General features: G+C 34.3%; 5 protein-coding genes across 5 annotated transcripts; 2 read left to right on the top strand and 3 right to left on the bottom strand.

Annotated features, from left to right (window-relative positions):
* Positions 1-1114: 1114 nt before the first annotated feature.
* Positions 1115-2206, bottom strand: LOC144843421 (HMG domain-containing protein 3-like). The gene has a single exon (XM_078700206.1). The coding sequence runs from the start codon at positions 2204-2206 to the stop codon at positions 1115-1117; it is 1092 nt and encodes a 363-aa protein (XP_078556332.1).
* Positions 2207-11097: 8891 nt separating this feature from the next.
* On the bottom strand, positions 11098-12315 carry LOC144843020 (C3 and PZP-like alpha-2-macroglobulin domain-containing protein 8). Its single transcript, XM_078699658.1, has 2 exons — positions 12065-12315; positions 11098-11726 (listed from the first exon to the last, which is right to left on the bottom strand). Exons 1-2 carry the CDS (start codon positions 12066-12068, stop codon positions 11299-11301), a joined length of 432 nt encoding a protein of 143 aa, XP_078555784.1. The 5' UTR covers positions 12069-12315; the 3' UTR covers positions 11098-11298.
* A 2374-nt stretch (positions 12316-14689) lies between these two features.
* LOC144843420 (uncharacterized) lies at positions 14690-16518 on the top strand. The gene is made up of 2 exons (XM_078700205.1): positions 14690-15941; positions 15998-16518. Exons 1-2 carry the CDS (start codon positions 14690-14692, stop codon positions 16516-16518), a joined length of 1773 nt encoding a protein of 590 aa, XP_078556331.1.
* An 85-nt stretch (positions 16519-16603) lies between these two features.
* On the top strand, positions 16604-17962 carry LOC144843419 (uncharacterized). The gene is made up of 2 exons (XM_078700203.1): positions 16604-17099; positions 17217-17962. Exons 1-2 carry the CDS (start codon positions 16604-16606, stop codon positions 17960-17962), a joined length of 1242 nt encoding a protein of 413 aa, XP_078556329.1.
* A 7198-nt stretch (positions 17963-25160) lies between these two features.
* Positions 25161-25983, bottom strand: LOC144843134 (C3 and PZP-like alpha-2-macroglobulin domain-containing protein 8). Its single transcript, XM_078699859.1, has 2 exons — positions 25819-25983; positions 25161-25479 (listed from the first exon to the last, which is right to left on the bottom strand). Exons 1-2 carry the CDS (start codon positions 25820-25822, stop codon positions 25247-25249), a joined length of 237 nt encoding a protein of 78 aa, XP_078555985.1. The 5' UTR covers positions 25823-25983; the 3' UTR covers positions 25161-25246.
* Positions 25984-26114: the final 131 nt, after the last annotated feature.

Genomic DNA, 26114 nt, shown 5'->3' with positions numbered 1-26114 from the left:
AGAGCGAATGTATGTCATTAACCATCTGTTGGTCTTGCTTGTGGGTCTCTCTTCTTGCTTCGGATCGTAACCGCTCTTGTTGATCATATATTTTCTTTTTATGAGTACATCTTTCGCACATGGCAATTGTTATGCATTCCTTATGATAAGGCTTGTGGCATGTAAAGCAGTTGATGACTTGTGGAGTGATGGGTGTGTTGCAGCAGTTTGTCAGAGGTATTGCGGACATCCTTGATGCAGGGGCATTGTGGCAGTTATCAATTTCTAAATATCCACGCAAATCTCCCTTCTCAAATGCTTCAACAAGCTTTCGCCTAACAACCCTCTCGTCTTCTTCAAATCGTAGTGTTGATGGATCTTTTCCTGCACACAGTGCAGCAGCAAATGCTATACAAAAATGGCCACAAGTGTTACTTGCATAAGGTTGTTGCTGTACACCATGTACGTGAAAATTCATGTTGGGAACGCTGGGTTCCATCAACTTGCATGCCACCTGATTCAATTCTAACGGGTAATTTCTTGCATTCAATGTCTGTAAACTATCGTACACATCGACGTTACTATTGGTAAGTTGTTGGTACCAATGCTTGTCTGATATGGTAATCCAGTGCGAGTTTCTTAGGTTTATAAACTGAACATATTGTGTAGTCTTGACAAAATTGTGCATTTGCTGTTGATAGATGGTGTCTTGTAATCCACGTGTTTCTGGATAGTTTCTCTTTAGAATTATGTTGGCGGCATTTATAATCCTATTATCTACCTCATTATGTCTCTCTTCTACAAGCTTTTTATGGTGTAATCTTAGTTGGTATTCCTCCAGCCACCAGTCATTGGGTTCATCAGTCGTTTGTGCTACAACACTTGACTTAGGCGTTGTAATAATCAGTCTTCCAAGACTATCTTTGGTTGTTTTCAGACCGAACGACTTGTTAATGTACTTAATGTGGTTTCCATTTAATTTATTATTTCGACGGTGTACTAAGGATTTTACCATAAATAAATGATTCGCTATTGACATTTCATTTAAAAAATGCTTGGACTTATTTAATTAGGAATAAAATTGTTCTGCAACTTGTGTATTTGTTTTAGACTTCAATTGTGGTACAAAATTAATTTAAAACAAAATTTCAGTTTCACTATTTGTGTTAGCCTCATGAAATCGGTCGAAAAGCGCGTACGTGCTGCTTTGTCCAGTTACAGGATGCCCGGTTTGCGACGTCGCACGAAGCCCATTAAGCCATGGCATGTCTATTAATAAAGTATTAACTTTTGCACACCAAATATTCTCCTCTGTAGAATCAGCTTCTCTTCCTTCGAATGGAAAGAACATTGGTTCTGTTTGACCATCATAATGCAAATTGTTACCAAAGTTTGCAACAACGTGTGTCATGTCCACAATTATTATATTTGGCTTATGTTTCATTGACATGATTATGTCTGTGTAATCTCGAGGCGATTCTGCTCGTAGGACAAACTTAATTCCGTAGACTAATCCATGGGGACAATGTGATGTTAATATTCCCCCGGAACACCTCCAGATTGTCTTCATTATTTTATTGAAATTATTATGGTTCTTGGCTAAAGCCTTCCTTATACTACAAATAATGTCCAACTTACTTTCTTTTGATGCAAGATTGATAGTTTTAGCTATTTTCTTGACTTCCTTAACAGTAGATTGGTGGAGCATTTCAAAAAGTCTCTCCTCACTCATATGTCTGCAGTCAGCAGTCAAGTTACCGTCTTCTGAAACTTTCCTGAATTCTGTGTTGTAAATTAAATTGTCTTTTCTTGTATGCTCACCGATAAACGGAGACCATTCGTTCAGACCAGCCGTTATTGGAAAAGGATTTACGAGGCCTCTAGATAGTATATGCAAACTAACTCGTTCATAAAATTCTATGCAATCTACTTTTTCTTTACATTCATGAGGCTTGCCAAGTTCAGACAAAGCTGTCCTAAAATGAACCTTTCTGTTCACATCCATGATCATTATTGTGGGATGGTAACCACATATATTGCAATGCATATCTTCATTGATATTTGATTGAGCTTCAAATGCTAAATAAGCATTCAACACCAATGTTTGATCAATTTCTATGCCCGATGTTTCGCATATCTGCTTAACAATGCTACCAGTAGCTATATGATGATCCACGCCTGACCTAAGCCATAGGCAAACATCAAAATCCAATACAAAATGAATCATTATAGTTATAAATACCAAGTTCATAATCCTTGTAATGGTAAGTCATTGAACATTTTGGGCACATATTTGACAGTTTCTCTTTTATACAATTCGGAAAAATCGTATTTATTTATTAGGCCTTGGATACTGTAGTTTCTCTAATTTGGACACAGCACTTCTCTATTCTGGAGAAATTAGTCAAAATTTCTCTATTTTAGACAACATTTCCCCACTTTGGACAAATCGGATTTCTATATATTGGACAGGTTCTCTATTTTGGACACAGCCCTTCTGTCACAAGTGATTTAATTTTTGTTCCATTGTACCGTATGAGGGGGGGTCATTCATGCGTAGCGGCCTCTTATTGGATGATGGGTTGGTATATAAAGTGTGTGCGGGAACGGCGCGAGATTGAAACAAGGAGTTGGGAGTAAGCTGAGTGTTGCATTTCTTGATTGGGTGTGGCAAACTACTAGTGTTGTATGGATAAGAAGCTAAGCGGAGAAAATAAAGAAAACCAAAAGTAAGAGATATTTGATGCACACTTCAGCGATATTGTAGTCTTGTAATTAATAACTCCTTCACTCGACTAACGTTTCTTTTACGTCTGATAATTGAGTGGTCGCTTATAGGATTGAAGAACGGATTGACTAACTGAATGCATAACCAAAAGACTCGGGAAACCAGAACACTTGTAAATACAGAACAGTAACGATATTGGAATTGAATGAAGACGGAGAGGAAACATTTACCTACTAGTATCAGCAAATTGGAGACTGTTATAGAAAAGAAGGACGGTTGCAGAAATAATATGTTGAATTCTATTATGTACAACGCTTGTTGCCTACTAGTATCAGTAAATTGGAGACTGTTATAGAAAAGAAGGACGGTTGCAGAAATAATATGTTGAATTCTATTATGTACAACGCTTGTGTGTGAAATAGTCACCTGATTTGAACTTACATGGCATTCTGATCAACGTTATGAAGTATTGTTATTATAAATATTAATAGATATTGATTTATGAAGTAATGAATATTATATAATTATGTGAAAAAGAAACGAAAATAAATAAGAGAAATTAATAAAATTAGTGACTGAAAGATATTAGGTGATGAATGATTTATAATCGAAGTATATAAGACGAGATAGAGAAAGTGTTGTATTAATTAGATCATACTGTAGGGAATGGGGATAGTAATTTAAGAGGGTAATTCGAGATTTATATGATGAAATTAATTGAATAATATTGTAAAGTGTAACGATGATGCAAGTATACGTATAGGGGACTTAGGGTAGAGGGTTTTTTGGATAGAAGTAAATATTTATTTATTGTTGTATTCATTTATTTGTTTATTGTATTTAACTGGGTTTTGAGTATTAGGAAAGGGGTAAAGGCCATCTCTAGAGATAATTGGGGTAGTAAAGGGAACTTGTAAGATATTTATTTATTTGTTTATTGTTAACGGGTATTTATTTATTAGATATTATTGAATGGTTTAATGTGAAACTTCATATGAATGCTCGTTTGAGCCTGAGGTATAAATGTTTAAAAGAAAAGGAAAAAAAATTAAAAATAACGATAGAAGCTCTTGAAGTTATTTGTAATTATTTTTCTGTACGATTAAATTGGCAAGGTTTCGTGACACCTTCTCTATTCTGGGCAAAATTTCCCCATTTTGGACAAATCGGATTTCTCTATATTGGACAGTTTCCTTATTTTGGACACAGCAATTCCCCGTCCTGGACAGAAATGTCCCCATTTTGGACACGATATAGCGCCACCACTTCCCCATTCTGGACAGAAATTTCCCCATTTTGGTCAAATCGGATTTATCTATATTGGACAGTTTCCTTATTTTGGACACAGCAATTCCCCATCCTGGACAGAATTTTCCCCATGTTGGACAAATCGGATTTCTCTATATTGGACAGCTTCTATTTCAGACCCAGCATTTCCCCATTCTGGACAGAAATGTCTTCATTTTGGACAAATCGGATTTCTCTATATTGGACAGCTTCTATTTCAGACACAGCATTTCCCCATCCTGGACAGAAATGTCCCCATTTTGGACACGATATAGCGCCACCACTTCCCCATCCTGGACAGAAATGTCCCCATTTTGGACACGATATAGCGCCACCACTTCCCCATTCTGGACAGAAATTTCCCCATTTTGGACACGATATAGCGCCACCACTTCCCCATCTTGGACAGAAATTTCCCCATTTTGGACAAATCGGATTTCTCTATATTGGACAGTTTCCCCATCTTGGACACGATTATAGCGCCACCTATCGCTTTTGTTCTTATTCTGGACAAAATATTTACCCATTCTGGACAGAAATTTCCCCATCTTGGACAAAATTCACCAACCCGTCTCTACTTGTTAGGTTCTGTTTGACAAAAGCTAATTATCCACGGTAAAATTTCCGGTCTACAGCCAAGAGTTACAAATTTTGAAACTGCTATGGTGTGGTCAACACAATCTAATGCTTTACTAAAGTCAGTTCAAACTAACTGACCAACAGATTTGGGAATGTTACTACCTTCATAGAACACATTTAGTATGTTTAAGGGGGCATGTCACTGGTGTGCAACATTTTTTTTTTCCTCACCAATTTTACTTGTATAATTATAGAATGTTGGTGTATTTTTTGCTTCAATTGTCAAGTACTTGTATTCCTGAATGTCTGATGAACACTTTGAATCTTAATTTGTTGAATTTGGAAGCTTTACAAAGTCGATGTTTAAGGATTATTTTTACCGATTGAGCTAAGCCTAGTCAAGAAGTCAAACCTGTGCAGTGGAGGAACATAAGCCTGTGGCATCAATCCTTCCTAGCTGGTCTACGCTAGGCCTAGGATTACAACATCTGAGGAGCTCACCACAGTAGGGTAGCAAAGGGAGAGTGCCAATATCTCATGTGTTAGATAATTACTTTCTGAATAAGGTAACCTTTGAAAAAAAAACAAAAACATTTTTTTTTTTTAATAAACAAATAAAATGGGGTTACAAAGAAGTAGGCCTAGGACCAGGCCTAAGCTAAATCAAGTTAATATCAGTGGTATACATTATCGTCACTGCATAACAATTCTAGCCTCGATTTGGTTGTCCTATGTATAAACTGCTGGCCAAATCAAAGAAAAGGTAGGCATAATACTGTTAGTGAAAATAATGGAATCGGACATCTAAATTCTGTTGCAAATGAACTTAATACAATGAAAAAGAGATATGTCTTCTTTCCGTCTCCTCCAAACGAACATCCAAAGACATCTCTTATTCTTATAATATTAGTTCTAGCAGGAGACATTGAAACTAACCCAGATCCCATTAAACATTCTTGTGGGGTATGTGAGAAAACCGTAGCTTGTAATCACAAAGCGATAAATTGTGACGAATGTGAATCATGATTTCACATCAAATGTATAGGATTAACAACTAAATAATATAATAATTTACAAGGTAAAACCTTCTCGTGGATCTGTTATAAATGTAGCCTACCAAATTTCTCAAACAGTTTCTTTGAGGAGTCATTTGAAAGTGAAAACTCATTTTCCTCACTCAATGATAGTAGTACGCTAGCAAATACAAATATAAATGACAGTCAACAACAAATTGACCAAACATTTAAAAACACAAACACTAAAAGTAAAACAATAACAAGAAAATAAAGTAGAAGAAAAATAAAAATAATGACAATAAATTGTCAAGGACTAAAGAGTAAACATAAACAAGCCGAACTAGATACAATATTAAAAGAGCATAATTCTGATATCATAATAGGTACAGAATCGCACTTGAATTCTACTTATACTGATTCAGAAGTGTTTCCAAATGGATACAACGTAACTAGAAAAGATAGAAATAGATTTGGTGGTTGGGTCTTTATAGCCTACAAAGACGACCTGATTTTTACTCCCATTGAGGAAGGAGATGAATCAGAATTTCTACTGGGAAAAATATGTATCAGTAAATCACCAACATTGTACCTTGCAGTTTGCTATAGACCACCTAATAATAACATAATTCCACTAGAAGAAATATCCATAAAATTATAAAAGATATCGGTAAATAATATATTGCCACATATTATCCTTGCAGGTGATTTTAATCTTCCAAACATCGATTGGAACCATAACTCAATAAAACCAAATCCACAGTATGGTCAGCAGACTAATACTAAAATGCTACAGATAGTCCAGGATAACTCATTACATCAACATGTTTATAAGCCAACTCATGGACAAAATACTCTGGACCTCATTTTTACCACTTCTCCAGATCTACTGACTGATGTTAAAACACACCCAGGATTATGTAAGCATGATGTAGTAACAGCAGAGTATGAAATGAAAGCAAAAATCAACCCTAAAAAACCTAGGCAAAGTTTTCTTGTTTAGAAAAGTAAATATAGATAAAATAAGGGAAGAAACAGAACACTTCCAGGTTGATTTTGTTAATTACATTTGAATGTAAACCAAAATTGGATAAGCTTTAAAAACAGGATTTTAGAAATCGTAAACAAGCATGTTCCAACCAAAAAAACAAGCAAAAAATCTAATCTACCATGGATTAACTATAAAGTTAAAAAACTTATGAGCGTCAGAAGAAAAAAATATAGAAAAGCCAAAACAACAAAACTAGCTAAGGATTGGGGACAGTATAGAAGTATCCAAAAATCAATAAAAATTGAAATTAAAAAGGCATATGACCAATATGTCGCAAGCTTGTTTGATGAAATTGAAAATAGTGGTGGTGCACTTAAAAAACTATATACATTCGTAAAAGGTCTAAGATGAGATAGAGTTGGAATCTCATCTCTGCAAACAGACGGTGAATTTGCAACTGAAGGAAAGGATAAAGCAGAAATGTTATCTAAACAATTTCAGAAAGTATTTACCAATGAAAAAATTATAGGAATATTCCAGAAAAAGGCCAAAGTCCATATCCAAATATGCCTGAAATTAAAATTAATACGGATGGAATATTCAAATTATTAAGTAAACTTAATCCGAACAAGGCCAACAGCCATTAGGTCGCGTGTTACAATGCATAGTGATACCGGACCGACAGACAGACCGACCGACCGACATAGTGAACTATAGAGTCGCTTCCACGCGACTAAAAAAGCAATTGGTATAGATATGATTCCGACACAAATTATTAAAGACAATGCAGATCTTGTGGCACCCATCCTGACTGAAATATTTCAGCTGTCTTTAGAGGAAGGGGAAGTGCCACATGATTGAAAGGAAGCAAATATAACAGCCTTATTTAAAAAAGGTGATAGATCATTACCAGTTAACTATAGGCCTGTGTCTCTTACACGCGCGACTTGTAAAGTTATGGAACATATAATATTTAGTAATGTTGTGGATCACCTAGAAAAAAGAAATATACTAAATATTAATCAACATGGATTCAGACAAGGCCATAGTTGTTAATCTCAATTAATTAATACAATAGAAATATTACCAAAAAATATGGATGTAAAGAAAATCACCGATTGTATAGTACTTGATTCAAAAGCATTTGACACGGTTCCTCATCAAAGGCCTTTATACAAAGCTAATTATTATGGAATAAGAGGTTGTACACATAATTGGATAAAATCATGGTTAGTCGATAGGTACCAATCGGTAGTTATGGATGGATACATATCCGATAAAGTAAAGGTAAAATCAGGAGTACCACAGGGTACAGTTTTAGGACCTCTCATGTTTTTACTTTACATTAACGACATTACAGAAAATATTACTTCGGAAATGAAATTATTTGCTGATGATTGTATTTTATTTAAATCCGTCGAAAATAACAATGATGCCAAGCAACTCCAAAAAGATCTCGATGAAGTAGTGGCATGGTCTGATAAATGGCAAATGAAATTTAATCCTAACAAATGCCAAGTAATTAAAATAAGTAATAGAAAAAATAATCAACAGTATGAATATACAATGCGAAATGTTACACTTCAATCAACAAAACAACTTAGATACCTTGGAGTGGAACTTACTCATAACCTAGCATGGGAAGCTCGCATTGACAAGATTACAAAAACAGCAAATAATACATTAAACATTGTCCTGTTGAAATTAAAAATAAATCATACACGACATTTATTCGGCCAACACTAGAATATGCGCAGACAGTATGGGATTCATATCAACTAAAACAAATTAATAAAATACAATCAATTCAAAACAAAGCAGCCAGATATGTGACAAAAATTATGACTCTTCTATACAAAACATGGCATGGCAAAACAGCCATAATACTACCATCATACACAAGTAATATCCATACAAGAGTGTTACGAAACTCCAATAATTTTAACTTGTCAAATGCGAGATACTCAATAGACAAATACAAATATTCTTTTTTTCCGCGTACTGTAAGAGCATGGAATGTACTTCCAGAATGCATTAAACAAGCATCATCATTACAAACCTTTAAATCAGCACTTTGGACAAACTTAGATGATTGCACAATCACTATTGCACCACCTAATAGCATGTACTGCCAAGTCATGGGCTTCAATTTAATGCAGCAATCGATTTATGTATATTAATGTATGGACGTTGATTTGTTTGTTTTTTCATCATTGTTTGGTCAGTTTAGTGAAGTAGTGAAATTAATAAATAAAAAAAAAAAAAAAAAAATTCAGTTAAGTATAATGTTTGCACACCGAGAGACGCACCCCCTGGCGCATATACCCATGTGGTCCTTCGTCAGTATCCATCCAGATCCAGATCCAGTATATCAACCAAATTACGGGTTGTTGAAAAGTGTTTACGGCAACCATTGGTGGTTATCAATATTTTTCTCGATATCTGCTAAGATCCATTTTCTAATGAAGCCCTCAGCTACCTTAGCTAGGATACATGTAAGCGAGATTGGCCGAAATTTGTCAACCATAGTACAACCATTTTCTTTGGGAACTGGAGTAACAATAGCATCCTTCCACATAGTTGGAACATGACCCTCACTGAGGGAGGCATTTAAGATACTAGTCATATGGATGTTTAGTTCACATGCGAAATATTTTATTAATCTGTTAGATCGGTGAAACGTTGGCTTGCCGCCACTGTTCAGGAACTGTACCCTCATGTAGTAATTAAATTAAAATAGTACACTGAATGGGACTGGTTTCAGTAGCAATGTTCCCAATAGTCAATAGTGGATACCATCGGGTCAAGACCTGAACCAAATTATTATTTGATGCTAATAAATAGTTGAAGATTTTCATCCGCTGGAAAGTGCTACTGTACGAATTTGTGACTAAAACTAAAATTAAATATTTAATATCTCTTTTTTGAAAACCGATACTTTATTAAGCATTTCAGTTTCGTTTTAGTATAACAATAAGTTTACCATTTCACATTCAGCAAGGCAAGAGAAAAAAAAAGAACAGTCTGATTGGATTTGAATAAAGATGATGTACATTTAAAAGAGCATATTCTATACTACAAAGATATACAACTTGCTGATTCACGTTCGTATTTAATTTATTCGTAACAAGAATATAAATGATCCCTTTCAATTCAATGACAAGCGACTTTTAGACAATACTAATAAAAATAGGCCTATGTAGTAGAGTTCGAATTAGTTCGTAATAATACAAAACAAACGCCATGTCAGCAAATAATACTGTACAAAAACCTCATTTAACATCTCAACAAGATCTGAAATATAGTCGAGTTATTCTTGATTGAAATTTATCATCAAATTTTATTTTATACAATTATGAGGTCATGACCATTTAGAAATTTAATCTATATGTAATATATTTGATATATATATATATATATATTATAAACACATCAGGCAAATAACATTAATTCTAAACCGCCAGGAGATATACTGAAATTTAATTAATTAATTTGAAACGATAAAGATGAGGAAATCTGTGAGAATGAGAAAAAGTCGCCCCAACCGAACCTCGAACTCGGACCGTCTGGTTGATATACAGCTGTCCTAACCATTAAACCACTGGGGCTTTCATGGTATTGTTCAAACTCGATTGGATAGCGACTCTTTAATCCTAGATTTGAAATTACTTTCAAATTCACGACAGAAACTCGTTTTCCCAGTGACACCTCGGACATACCATAGGCGCCTCTTGATCATTATTATAATATATACGGCGAATAAGTAACTGGCATTTTTCGGAACGTTATAACACTTGACCTACTTAAAAGATGGCGTAGATGACAAAAAAGTTCGCGGAACTAGGGTGGCAAATGGTAGAGTAGATCAAGGGTCATCGATCTATACCACAATATTTTGAAAATATTAAGTAGGTCAAGTGTTATAACGTTCGTAAAGTCAGTTACTTATTCGCCGTAGAGGGCGTAAATGCATAAAATGTTATAGAACTTTGACCGGAAGATGTAGAGGAGGTCAAGGCTAACATGTTGATGCAATAACAACTAAATTATTACGCATTAAAATCTGTTTTTAAAAATATTTGTGACTGTCCCTTTAATTGAATTTGAATAAGGAACTAGGAACTAGTAACCAACTTCACAGATAGAAAATAAACAGAACAATCTGTTTGGTTTTGAATAAAGATGATGTTATGAAGATGCTATTTTACTACAAAGATATATAACTTACTGATTCACGTTCGTATTTAATTTATTCGTAACAAGAATATAAATGATCCCTTTCAATTCAATGACAAGAGACTTATACTAATAAAAAGCAATAGGCCTATATAGTAGAGTTCGGGTTAGTTCGTAATAATACAAAACAACGCCATGTCAGCCAATAATATTGTACAAAGACCTCATTTAACATCTCAACAAGATCTGAAATATAGTTATTCTTGATTGAAAACTATCATCAAGTCTGATTGTATACAATTATGAGGTCATGAGCATTTAGATATTTATCATATGTAATATATATATATATTTAAAATTAAATTATCAAAGCAAGCAGACAATAAACAAGATAACGTTACATCAAGGTTATTTGATATCTTTAAACAGAAGAAGGCCTATCATTCTACTGTTCTAGCGTACCTAATATTGTGATTGAGATAGGCCTAGCTTACAACTGCTCTGTGCTTAATTTGAAAAAGATAAATATGAATAAAAACAACATTTCACTGGCAAAATTGAAATGTTCCTTCGATTCCTGGCCATGTTGAGAATCCAACGTATTTGACTGGAAGTGGATCCGGGTCATCCCATTCCATGAAAGGGTCACTGCCTACCAAACCAACACGAATTGATCCATTTTCAAACGATATCCAGAATTTGGTAAACTCATCCACAGATAGTATTCCAGTCTCTTCATGTTCTTTCTCATTTGGACACTGCTTACAGCGGCGAATGACTGATTTAGTATTTCCCCAACCACCAATCACAATCTCATACATTGATATCATAACCTCCGGACTTGACGATAACGCAATGTGAACGTCATTTTTAGCAACGACACTGAACTCTATCCTTGTCGTCGTTTCTACTTGTAATATTGGGTTATCAAAACGATATTCGTAGTTTGTAGTTGTAACATTTTGTTTGCAGACTGTAGAGAAAAAATAGATAAAACTAGTAGTAACTTAACAAACAAAAACTAAAATAAGCTTGTTTCCAATGACGTATAGGCGCAAAGAAAGTGAGTTGACCAAGTGGAAGCGACAGTTAAGATGGGATCCATCGCGCCGTGATTGGTCAATGTACGGTGTTCTTATGAACCAAGCATAATTTAAATAACCTTAACATGATAATGATATTAAACAATGATATTACGCACGACCAGTTTACAACTTTGAGCGCGAGCCTCCATTAATCATTTTTAATTTGATGTTTGTTTGAACACGGAAACCTCTACCCTTCGTCGTGTAATGACAGTAATTAACTTACTCATATTTTCGCATTCATGTCCATGTTGGTAAACGCATTTGACCTCCTCGTTGTTGTAACCAGTACATTCATGATTTCTTATCTAAGTATAAAGAATAAATAATAGTAAACGACAATGATGAAGATGGCAGCAATACTACAGCAGCTTAACGCAGCCGTCGCAGTCATGGTTGGTTGTGAGCATAATACATGCCCACCGAAAACTAAACAAAAAAACTCAATATGGCCAAGCCGGCATAATAACATTTGTCCAACACTCAGATGTGCAACAAGTGAAAAGAGAAAATAAAAGAAAAACATCTTTAAGAAATGTTTACGTTTGTAAGTGTGTGTAGTTACAGCATCCATAGATGACCCAACGATCTGGGATGTACGGCAAACAGTCCTCCCAGAAAAGAGTGAAATTAATAAAATATTAAAATAATTTCACTCTTCTCTGGTACTCCTAAATGCCCAGCTATGACCAACCCAACTGGATCCAATCCCCCAACCCAGGTGCTTAGATCACGGGACCTTTTTCTGATAGGAGGTAAATTATGGTTTAATGCGTGAATAGGCCGACAAATTAACGCATTTTGTTACGTATTAGTACAAACGTAGGCCTACGTACTTGAGCAATATGTCAAGTAATTGTGTTTGAAATGTAATTGTAGCACACTATAATATAGTAGTTGTAGTTAATCACGTATAGTTTTGTGTTATTAAGCAGAAAAACATCCCTGGACACGCCATAATACCTTGGTAATTTCGTAGTATATAGGTTGACCATTGTCAGTATCTAAACTACCGCTTTCGACGCTGTACATCACACATGAATTAATTCCATCAAAACGGATAGACACGCATGTTGGGTCAAGAGTACAAAAGCTGACGCATTGAATGGCAGAACGAGAGTTAACAACACGATCCATTTTAACATTATAGTCTTTCTTATCACGGACCATCATGTTTGACAAAAAACGGTTATGTTCTTGTAATGTATTCACCAATCTTGACTCTAAATTTACAAAATAAAAAAGAATAAAGGAAATCTTAAACTAAAGGTAATCACAATACAATGGACATATTAAGAGCCATTGTCTGTAAAAATCAAAGATTTGGTGGCAGATGTAAAAAAATGGATTTCTCTCAAATTTTTACCATGAATAGACATTTCAATAAAAAGCATATCTACAACATTCATTTTAATATTTAGCCTCCGTTGCCATGACAACGGTCAATTATTCAAATGTTGATGTTTTTGCCATTTTTCACAGATTTTCTATAGTAAAAAAGTACAAACTTGTATACTTATTTTAACCAAAAATACTTACAGTATACAGTTTTTGTTTATAGCAGTGTAAACAACATGTATTGAGTTCCATTTAATGTAGACAAAAAAAATTTACAAAATGGAGTTTGGTTGATACCATTATTTTAAAAAGGGGTGTTTTTAAAAAATATTTTTTTTATAAAAGTATACATCATAAACGTACCTATAACTTCCAAAGTGGTTTTTTTATATCAATGAGGTTTTGTAATTTGATAGTCAATAGGTTTGTCAACAATAATCACGAAAAAACACTGGGGTAAATTACGTACATAGGTTTTGTGTTGCCAGGAAAATACGGAAAATACAAAAAAATACAAACAAAATATCAACAAACAAAACACATGAAACACAATTTAAATGTGGCTAATCCAATAATAAAATAAGATGTGGCTTGTCATAATGCTACTAGAGTCATACGAATAGTTTAGATAAAATAGAAGAATGTGTTGCCAGGTTTATTTCAAATAATTGCCAGAAAAACAGTATTTTGCATTGAAATATTTAGTTGATGGAAAATAATGTTAAACTTTGAAATAATTGCGTCAAGGTTTTTATAAATTTTTACATCTATTTTGTGTAAAGAGATACAGAAAGACCTCCCAAAAAATCTGACCTTGTAAATTGGTCATTTGAGGTCAAAAGGGGTCAGAATGCAAAACAGGACAGGTCCCCACTTTACTACAACTATTAATGTTTGATCAAAAATTACAAGATAGTTCATAAAAATTCTCAACAATTTTCATTTTTTACCTATATTGTTACCTTAGCAACCATTTCTATGTGTAACTAAGGAAAGTAATTTTAAAAAAATTTTAAAAAATGGCGTTTTTATTAATACAAAGAATTGATGGCATTTGTAATTTTTCTCAATTTTACTTCTACTGCATTCTAATAATCTTAAAGTGATGACAAACTTGACCTTGTAAATTCATTCCTAGTTACTTTGGCTGCCAGAGGCGCTTGACAGTGTTACTCACATTCTGCTTCTAAAATTTTGCTTTTTGGGTTTTAAGTACACATTTTGAGAGTGATTTTACTACCAATATTGTTATCAACACTTACAACTATTGTATTGTATATTCTTTTTTCTTATTTTAATCAGCTAAGCTGGATTTAGAAAAGATTTTTTATAGCTTATAGCTAGGCCCAATCTAGCTGTGTGCATGCTATTGTCTTAGCAGTGTTCAGTGAAGCAAAGCCTATTGTTGCCTTAGAACTTTGGGACAGCATAGCATAGGAGATTTGTTTACAGGGCCTAGAGTCGGTGTATGTGTGATATTATTATTATAATCTACCATTGCTGCGAGTAAACTATGTTGACCTATAACTATAGCTACTCAAAGCTACTTAACCTGAGACAATATGCTGGAAAAATTACTACTGCGGTTGGAAGTGTTTTGAAAGACTTGGGAATTTTCCATTATAGAGGTACCCGTGGTGGACGCAAGTCAAAATTTCACACACAGAGTAATAAAGATATAGATTTTAAAAACCTTTCTAACATAAACAAGAAAGTACAGGAAGCAGTTAGGAAACAAAAGCCTGCAAAATATTTTCATTGGCGAGCAGGACAGATTAATGTTAATACCTGCTCAGATGACTTCTTACTACATGAAACCCTCATTAAAATTAAAGCAGCAAACCTTGACATCGTGTGTATGCAGGAAGTGAGACGGATTGGTACCGGTGCAATCTCACATGAGGGCTACAATGTATACTGGACCGGACTGAAAATCAAAAAGATGTATGGGGTTGCTATTGCCATCAAACAGTCACCCCATATCAAAGTGTCTAATGTTCATTATGTATATGAACGTCTAATGGCAATAGACGTCACAATAAAAAATTGTAAATTAAGAATTGTGTCTGCGTACTCACCTACGGAATCCGGTTCAGAATCATCAAAAGATATTTTCTATGCAAAACTCTCCAAAATAACAAGAGTCGAGAACAACACAAAACTCTTACTGATGGGAGACTTTAATGCAACATCAACAATAACAACCAGAAAATCACTCTTTGATGGAAACCTACATAGATTTCAAGACACAGATGACATTAGTAATGACAATGGCACAAGACTCATCAACTACTGCACTGACTTCAAGTTATGCATACTGAACACCTGGTTTGACCATCCAAACGTTCATCGGATCACTTGGCATAGCAACGATGGTGTTACAAAGAAAACACTAGATTACAACATATGTGATCACTGGTTGAGGAAGTATGTTACTGACACAAGAGTCTATAACAACTATTATCTTTCGTCGGATCATAGAATCCTTGTGAGTAATATGACAACACCAGCCAACAAAGCAGCCAGGTGGAAGAAGCATAAAAAGAAAAAACAGAGCAAGAGAGCCAACATGAGTAAACTTAAAGATCGAGAAGTAAGAAATAATGTTAAAACAAAGATAGAAGAAGAAATTAATAAAACTACTTCTCCTGAAAAGACAACCACTACATCAACTGAGCGCTATACAGCACTTATGCCAGTGCTAAATAAGGCAGTTGAAGAAGTCCCAAAGAAAACAAGAAACCAAAATGCTCATCCCTGGGATGGTGATGAAAGACTACAACAGCTTATAAAAGAAAGAAAGAATATTAACAAAACACAGTTACCTACAAAGAAGAGGAGATCAAGGCTATGCATAAAGCAATTAAGATAAGGGTGAAGGAACTACGGAATGAATATTTGTATGAAGAAGCAAGCAAGTTAAATGAAGCCCACCAAAATAGAAAAATATTTGATTTATGGAGAAAAGCTAAGGAGCACGGTGATGTTATAAGAAAAGCACCAAAGCCTATAAAATGTCCTGGATTACGTGAACACTTTAAAGATCACTTTAATCCAGACCAATCTAGCCTTAAAATCCCAGATGAAATTAGCACACCTCCAGAATATATAATCAACCTGAGACAACCAGAATTTGAGATAGACAATGAACCTCCGTCCAAAAAAGAAATTATTGATGCAATCGGACATCTAAAAGGTCGCAAAGCTACCCTAGATGTCACTTCTGAAATGTTGCAAGTCGCCACAGAGAACCCAGTATTCGTCGACCATGTACATAGACTGTTTGAGGAAATTTGGAGAACCAAAGAAGTACCAAGCGATTGGGGGGACTGTCCAAATTAACAACCATTTGGAAAAAAAAGGCAGTCCACTTGATCCATCAATGTATAGAGGAATATCGATTGGGTCTACTTTTTCAAAAATACTTATGGTTATCATTCTTTCACGTTTTTCCATCTTTTATGAAAGTCAACTTCTATGCACACAGTTTGGATTCAGGTCCAACAGAGGGTGCAATGATGCTATATATGTAATCAAGCAGATCCAGGAAATTGCATATCGCTCAAATCGCAAACTCTATACATGCTTCATTGATTTAACAGCAGCATTCGACCATGTGAATCGTAATCTTCTTTTCCTAAGCGTTCGTAATAGGTTTCACTTAAACCAGTCTACTACTATGATTGACATAATACAAACACTGTACAGCTCAACGAAAGCATACCTTGCTGACGACGATCCGAGTGATAAGTTCGAAACATCTTCTGGTGTGCGACAGGGTGGTATTGAGAGTACCAGCATGTTTAACCAATATTTTGATTACGTTATTAGAGTGTTCAAACAACGCTGTAAAGATGCTAGTTTGGATGGCCTAATGATACAATACCTAATTCCTATTGAAGCTACAAATCGTGCTCAAAGATGTAAAGCACCGTCAAGGGGCATCTATGACGACTTTGAAAGTGGCTAAGCTGACGACTTTGCTGTAAGCTCCTGGTCACAAGAAGAACTGCAAACCATTGTGAACATCTTGAATGAAGTTTGTCTGGAATTTGGTCTAAGAATTAGTGCCCCAAAAACAGAAACCATTATATGGAACTGGAAAGAGGAAGTTGAAGAATACCCAAGATGCATCATACAAATTGGCGGCGTACACATTAACAACGTAACACACTTTAGATACCTTGGTGTATGGGCTACCTACAATGATGTTCATATTGGAGATCAAGAAGTAAAATACAGAATCAATTCAGCCAAAGGAGCATTTGCAGAGAATAGGGCATTGCTTACCAACAGAACGATCCACCTACAAACAAGAATGATGTTTCTTAATGGTCTAGTTAGGAGTAGACTCACCTATGGTTGCCATGCTTGGAGGGCAACAGGAAGTGAAATGTCCAAACTTAGCACAACATACAAAACCTTCCTAAGAAGAATGCTAGTGAATGGCTTTCAAAGGGTCTGCCCACCAAACCATGTAGACATATCCTCAGATGAAGAAACAGATGAAAACTATATAGACTGGCGTTACGTAATTGATAATGACGATCTCTACAAAATTACTGGCTGTCAACCGCTAGAAGAATATGTCTACAAGCAACAATTCAACTGGATCGGACATGTAATTAGAAAAGAAAATGAAGATCTTACAAAAATTCTTACTTTTCACACAACACAAAATAAACGAAGAGGTCGGAAGATACCATCAGTACTTGATAGAGTTGTACAACAAAGTCAACTTACTAGATGCAACTTCATTGGAGCCTGCTTCAACAGAAATTTATAATTCCCAGCAATGTTTTAACTGTATATATGAACTGTTTTATAAGTTGTTCTGTGACTGTGCAATTTGGTAGTAGTCGCTCTCATACTGTACATTTAAAAGTAACACATCCAAATGCCAACTTTAAGTCAATGGCTACCAGATGTCTCTGTGAGACGGTTATTTGAACCAGTACCAGTAGAGGTCAACATTTTACCATAGTAATTGTTTCTATGCGAAAATATTTTTAAAATATGGGTTTTTTCATAATTTACATTTTACATATTAAGGTCAAATGACATCAACATTTTACCTACAGTGTATTGTAGCAACTGTTTCTATACGTAACTAAGTACAATATTTTTAATATGGGGTTTCATGACTACAAAAAATTGATTACATAGCTACTACTTTCTCTCCAAATTTACCTATCTACTGAATCCCAGAAAATGTTTGATCTTGTGAAAGGGTCATTTGTTGGGTCAAATTATGTCAAAATGTATTATTTGTGTTATCTTAGAACCTGTTTCTATGCGTAACTAAGGATAATTGTTTTTTAAAACACAGTTGAACCTCCCGTAAGTGGCCACCCTCGGGACCTGGAAAAGTGGTGTGCCGATAAAGGGCCAAAATCACGTATTATGGCTATGCACGATATTCTTAACGAAACGAGCCTCTCAATTTTCCAGCTAATTGTATTATTATTATTTATAATCAGGTGGTTTAGATTTTTTTAGCATTTTCAGACAAATTTTAAAAGCTTTTAACATATGAAAAATGGTCGGTCAAAATCTGTGTAGTTTTCTCATCTCTTCACAGTAATGTTTTTAAAACCGCTTCGAAATAAAGCTAATATATAAAGAAATACAATAAACATGGACCTCTAATTTATAGGTCCATGCAATAAGTATCACATTTTTCGGGTGGCCGCTTACGGGAGGTCATTTATCATGCAAAAAATCTCATTTTTAGTATAAAAAGGTGCCCGCAGCTGCTTACGGGAGGTGGCCGCTTACGGTAGGTACCAAATGCACTAATTAGATAGGAAGAACAAACAGGCTTTTCAAAGTGCGTTCGTTAAGGGAGGTGGCCGCTTACAGGAGGTGCCCGCTGTATATAAAATATGGGGTTTTCATGAATAAAAATAATCACAGAAGAAAGTCCTTACGAATATGACCTTGTGAAATGGTAATTTGAAAATGCTAATAAGGCATGCCTGCAAATAATCTACAAATTTAAATTTGTATAAGATAAGTATGAAAAATCTAAAGAATATCTCAATTTTAGTTACCATAGTAACTGTTGCTATGCATAACTAAGGGAAATTAAATAATTATCAGATAATTATTAATTAATAATTACTACTGAATCCAACCATCACAGTAAAAAAAATATAGAATTTAAAACCAATATTTAATATAAAGTGTGATATTTTACATGCTGACCTTAAATGAAATGAAATTTCACATCAGGGCTTCAATATTTGTTATGTAGCATTAACATATCAGAGTATATCATTGACTTTTGATTGGTTCAATTTTAGGGAGGGGAAAGTGGTAGATCCAGGAGTTTTAAATAGTTAGGGAGTTGGAGACGAGGGTCTAAAAAATTAACTTTATGTCCTATCTTTTGCATTGCAATTTTTAACTTGGTGTGGGTGGGGGCTTGGAGAAAGGGGGAGGGGGTGGGATGGAGGAGTTTGAATCGGTCTATTGGTTGGGGCGATGGTAGCGGCAGTGTGGGTGGTGCTTGAATGCATGAATTTGACACTCTATAGTGGATGATCGACCAAAGTGTTGCAGTTTATCTTTTTGTGGTTATTGTCGGGGTAAGGGGGGGGGGGGGGGCGGTTGTAGTCGGAAGTGGTGGTGGATGGGCATGTGGGATCTGTTTAGGTTAGCAAATAAAAGAAGTAAAAAAAATGAAAGAGGAGCTTCAAAATAAGAGAGGAGTAATCTGTTGCAAAGATTAAAATTCACAACGATATGATAATTTATTCAAATTTCCAGAGGATAAACCTATAAAATGACATTAAAACTGGGAATTACAGAATCTATAATTAAAAATATTGGGTTTTTTTTCTCACAACACAACTAGAACTATATAAAACATTAAGAATTTTTCTGACCAATGAGTTTTAAATCAGATAGTCAAAGAAAATAAAATGTTTTTACTAATATACCATGTTTTTTTTTTTTATAAAAATGCCTATGTTTCTCGCAACACTGCTTGTAGATTTTTAAAATACCCCAGTATTTTATTTTAGAAATCACTTATTAAACATTAGAACTACCAATAAATCAGCTAAAAAAAAACACCACTTTGGGCGTTATGGTGAAGTAAAGTTTAGTTGCATTTAACAATTAAAAAAAGTGAAAAACACCCCTTTTTAAATAAATGGTATCTCCCAAAGTATGAAATAAAAAAAAAAAATATGAAACAGGTACACAATGCATTGTTATTATGCATACACTAATTATTTTTTATAATTAAATGAACAAAACAAAAATATCGTTCATCAAAGTAGTACCAATATCCATTTTAAAAAACCTTAAAAAAGGACAAAATTTGTCAAAAACACAAATTTGGCTGTTGCCATGGAAATATATGTGTGAAATAAAAAATACTTGATATTTGATTTCTCTCAACACATATATAGCCATGTGCAAAATTTGAAAGAAATCCATTTTTTTAAGTCTGCCACTATTTTTGATATTTCTTTGATTCTTACAGACAATGGCTCTTAATATGTTGAACGAAAACATTATTTTTATTGTGAAACATTGATTTTAAGGTGAAACATGATGAAATAACTCGTTTCGGTTTAAAAAAAAAACTTATTATATCAACAATTTCAAAGTAATGGAGTTTTCTTACTTTCTTTAGTTTCAACACAATAAGAGGCACCACAACCACATAACAACCATAGAACAAACCAGTTTGTCATAAGACAATTAATATAAAAGATAGATAATCAAAATTCAGGACATTTTGCTGTCACAAAAGCAGTATATGGAAAAAATTAATCACCATTATTATATATTTGATACTTACCAGTGTTGTAAATAATGATCAGTACACAGGTAAAAAAACCTAACTTCTTCAACAAATCCATTGCAATGTATCACTTATTCTTAATAAATAAGAAAACAATTTGTAAATAAGTAATCAAAAACATTCTAGAACTTAATTCTACAATCAAGAAAGAAATACCACTTATGATAAAAGTACGAAAGATGTACCTTTTTTTAATTATTAGACCACGTCTGTACTTTGTATTTACTGTAAAAGACACATTTTTTTAAATATGTATCGCAAACCAGCAATATCGTGTCTGCTGAGTGCAACGGAAAATGCTAAAGTAGCCCATGGTACTAGGTTGCCGTCAACATGCAACGCAGAACTTATTCTCGTTTGTCGTTAGAAATAGTTCTCTACAAGAATATGGGTGTTATTTATTAACGGAAAGAGGGAATGTGTACATCTCATTGTGAAAATATTATTACTAAAAATCTGAAATGATAAAGATGAGAAAATCTGAACTTCAAACTGAATAATAAATATTGAGTAGAAAGTCAGAGTAAGAAAAATGACCAAATAATACGTTGGTCGGTGAGTCAGGAGTTTATTGAACGTGTTTAGCAACACGGGTCTCCCATATTTTTAATAAAAGCCTCAGTATTTCACTTTAGCACTTTTGAACTCTCTTGACATAAGCAAAAATAGACGCTAGTCCAGTCTAAGATTTGTAAAATAATATGCTTGTGCTCACCGACGTTACTATACAAGTAATTTCCAACACAACTATTTATGTTTAACTCTAAGATGATTAAGAGATTAAGAATTGAATGTGGTAAAGATAGATGTCCAATCCAATGCGCTTTTTGACTACTCGAGTATTTTAGCTAAACTATTCAACAACCTCTTAAAAATGAAAGTGAATTGTTATAGTAATTAATTAATTATTATTATTATTTATTTTCACCTTCACTTAAACAGGTAAAAATATAAGGGAAAATAAATATTAAACTTACTTATGAACGAACAGGTTTCTATTCTGAAGACAAACAGACACGATGTAATTTGTGTATAGGCTGCACAATTATGTTTCAATTCATTTAATGATAATGACTTTTATTTCGAGGAACTACTTGCCTGTGATGTTCAGTCATGCGTTCTCCAGGGATGAGTAAATAGGTCCAATTAATAATTGTCATCTCATAATAATTATATTACAATATGCTGAAGATCAAGTTAATTTAGAATGATCATAGTGTACATACTTGAAATTATGTACACTATAATTGGAGAAAAAATAAGAGGCTTTTTTAAAAAATATTATTATTGTCAGGATCTTTTACTTTTCATCTTCTTTATTCTTCATTCTTTCCACGATTTTTGTTTACAGCCTATCTCAAAAACTTGTAAGCATAGTATTTTGTAACTTTACCAGAAATAAAACATTTATCGGAAGATGTCGTAATAAGGCTTTAGTTAGCGCCGGACTTGCGGAGCGTAACGTACGAGTCATTTTATGAAATTCTATGATTAATCATAAATTCAGAACGATAACTCATTTTTATTGAAACTTCATAAAATCACGATTTATATAAGGGGTCAACTTTGTATTGAAAAAAATTGGCTTATTGCGCAAGATTTCATACGCGCACGCGCAATTAAAATTTTATATAATAAGATAATAGTTATCTAAAACGTGTGGGTCTGACCATCATTTTGAAACTTCTCTTTATATCATCTGGCAGCACAACAAGGTGGACTATAGTTTTCTATCACACCTTAACTCTCAACATAGTATTATATGCATTTTTAATGTTTATACAAATTGTATTCTAAATGTTTTTTATACAATCAGTGCAATAGGAGACCTATAGATAGTGATTAAGTTTTTAGGAATCCTGTCTCTGCCTGGTTTTGTGTGATGTTTTCTTGTTTTTTGTCCACGTTTTTTATATTGTATTTTTATGGAGAAAAAATAAATGAAATGAAATGAAAATCGAAATATTGCATTCACCATGGAAGAGGAAAACGACCACAGTTTACCATTTCTTGACGTATTTGTCACAAAGGAACCCGAGGGCCCTATGTCCCACAAAGTTTATCGCAAACCCACTCACACGGACAGATATTTACATAAGCGATCTTTCCACCACCCGTCAACGAAGAAATCAGTTTGTAAAACTCTCTTCAATAGAGCGCACTCCATCAGCGACAAGAAGTGTCTTCGACAAGAAATACAACATGTCAACAAAGCATTGGAACTCAATGGTTACAACAGGAAGGACTAAGTTATCATCAACCAACAACAGCGATCCTGCAGAATTCAGACTGTATGATTACCATATTTGGGACAGCTTTCTCATCGTTTCCAGCGAGTACTACAAAACGCCGACATAAAAGTATTTCATAGTGCAATTTTTTCAAACACACAAGGACAAACCATTTACAAGAATATCCTTGGTACTACGACGACTGGCAAACCCATATTGTAGCAGGCCAAGTTTAACACCCTACATGATTCGTTAACACCTAGTTCAAATATTTTTGACAGGATATTAGAAACAATTATTGGTCTGTAGTTGTTTGGTATTGAAGGATCTATATTGGGTTTCTTTAGAATAGGCACAAGAATTCCTTCTATGAAAATATTGGGAATAATCCCAAATTTGATACAGGTATTGAACACAATAAGGCCAGAACATCTGGTCATGTGCCTTTGAACATCCTCACAGCTAAAATACATATCATTAAATATTTCAAGTCTCAACTGATTGGATTTATCATTGACGGACCTAGGCATCCCACAGTATTTCCATATACCAAACCAAAAACGTTGTCTGCCCCTGGCAAGTGTGCAGTTGTCCACCAGTTTACTGTCTTTCTTGACCTAGTACTATTTTTAGTTGTACTGGAATTGCAAGAATCATGAATATAAGCGGAAATTTGTTCACATAAGTTGTCAATAGAGGACTAAGTCAAGTCATGATCATTATTACAATTTTCTTGATAGTTAATTTTATCAATCCTAGATTTGAAATTACTTTCAAATTCATGACAGAAACTCGTTTTCCCAGTGACACCTCGGACATACCATAGGCGCCTCTTGATCATTATTATAATATATACGGCGAATAAGTAACTGGCATTGTTCGGAACGTTATAACACTTGACCTACTTAAAAGATGGCTTAGATGACAAAAAAGTTCGCGGAACTAGGGTGGCAAATGGTAGAGTAGATCAAGGGTCATCGATCTATACCACAATATTTTGAAAATATTAAGTAGGTCAAGTGTTATAACGTTCGTAATGTCAGTTACTTATTCGCCGTAGAGGGCGTAAATGCATAAAATGTTATAGAACGTTGACCGGAAGATGTAGAGGAGGTCAAGGCTAACATGTTGATGCAATAACAACTCTACGTATTAAAATCTGTTTTTAAAAATATTTGTGACTGTCCCTTTAATTGAATTTGAATAAGGAACTAGGAACTAGTAACCAACTTCACAGATAGAAAATAAACAGAACAATCTGATTGGTTTTGAATAAAGATGATGTTATGAAGATGCTATTCTACTACAAAGATATATAACTTACTGATTCACGTTCGTATTTAATTTATTCGTAACAAGAATATAAATGATCCCTTTCAATTCAATGACAAGCGACTTATACTAATAAAAAGCAATAGGCCTATAGTAGAGTTCGGGTTAGTTCGTAATAATACAAAACAAACGCCATGTCAGCCAATAATATTGTACAAAGACCTCATTTAACATCTCAACAAGATCTGAAATATAGTCGAGTTATTCTTGATTGAAAATTATCATCAAGTTTGATTGTATACAATTATGAGGTCATGAGCATTTAGAAATGTAATATTATATGTAATATATATATATATTTAAAATTAAATTATCAAAGCAAGCAGACAATAAACAAAATAACGTTACATTAGGGTTATTTGATATCTTTAAACAGAAGCAGGCCTATCATTCTACTGTTCTAGCGTGCCTTATATTATGATTGAGGTAGGCCTAGCTTACAACTGCCGTGTTTAATTTTTAAAAGATAAATATGAATAAAAACAACATTTCACTGGCAAAATTGAAATGTTCCTTTGATTCCTTGCCATGTTGAGAATCCAACGTATTTGACAGGAAGTGGATTCGGGTCATCCCATTCCATGAAAGGCTCACGTCTGTCTACCAGACCAACACGTATTGATCCATTTTCAAACGATATCCAGAATTTGGTAAACTCATCCACAGATAGTATTCCAGTCTCTTTATGTTATTTCTCATTGTCACACTGCGCACAGCGGCGAATGACTGATCTAGTATTTTTCCAACCACCAATCACAATCTCATACATTGGTGTCATAACATCCGGACTTGACGATAACGCAATGTGAACGTCATTTTTAGCAACGACACTGAACTCTATCCTTGTCGTCGTTTCTACTTGTAGTATTGGGTTATCAAAACGATATTCGTTGTTTGTAGTTGTAACATATTGTTTGCAGACTGTAGAGAAAAATAACATAACAATAATAATAATTTAACAAACAAAATCTACATCAAGCTTGTTTCCAATGACGTATAGGCGTAAAGCAAGTGAGTTGACCAAGCGGAAGCGATAGTTAAGATGGGATCCATCGCGCCGTGATTGGTCAATGTACGGTGTTCTTATGAACCAAGCATAATTTGAATAACCATAACATGATAATGATATTAAACAATGATATTACGCACGACCAGTTTACAACTTTGAGCGCGAGCCTCCATTAGTCATTTTTAATGTGATGTTTGTTTGAACACGGAAACCTCTATCCCTTCGTCGTGTAATGATAGTAATTAACTTACTCATATTTTCGCATTCATGTCCATGTTGGTAAACGCATTTGACCTCCTCGTTGTTGTAACCAGTACATTCATGATTTCTTATCTAGATATAATAAATAATAGTAAATGACAATGATGAAGATGGAAGAAATTATGTCGCGAATGCGCAATACGCTTGTTTTTACAGGCTTGCGAGAGTTACATGATACATAGTAATTAGAAAAAGAAAAACCGAACGATAAGACAGATAGGCCCAGGCCTTCTTAAAACCGTTAAACGTAACGAGCAGGTACGTACTCCTTGGCAGCAATACTACT

This window comes from Antedon bifida, chromosome 5 (assembly GCF_963402885.1).
Source record: "Antedon bifida chromosome 5, ecAntBifi1.1, whole genome shotgun sequence".
Lineage (NCBI taxonomy): Eukaryota > Metazoa > Echinodermata > Crinoidea > Comatulida > Antedonidae > Antedon > Antedon bifida.
The sequence above is the reverse complement of the archived record's forward strand: the minus strand, read 5'-3'. Positions and strand labels throughout refer to the sequence as shown.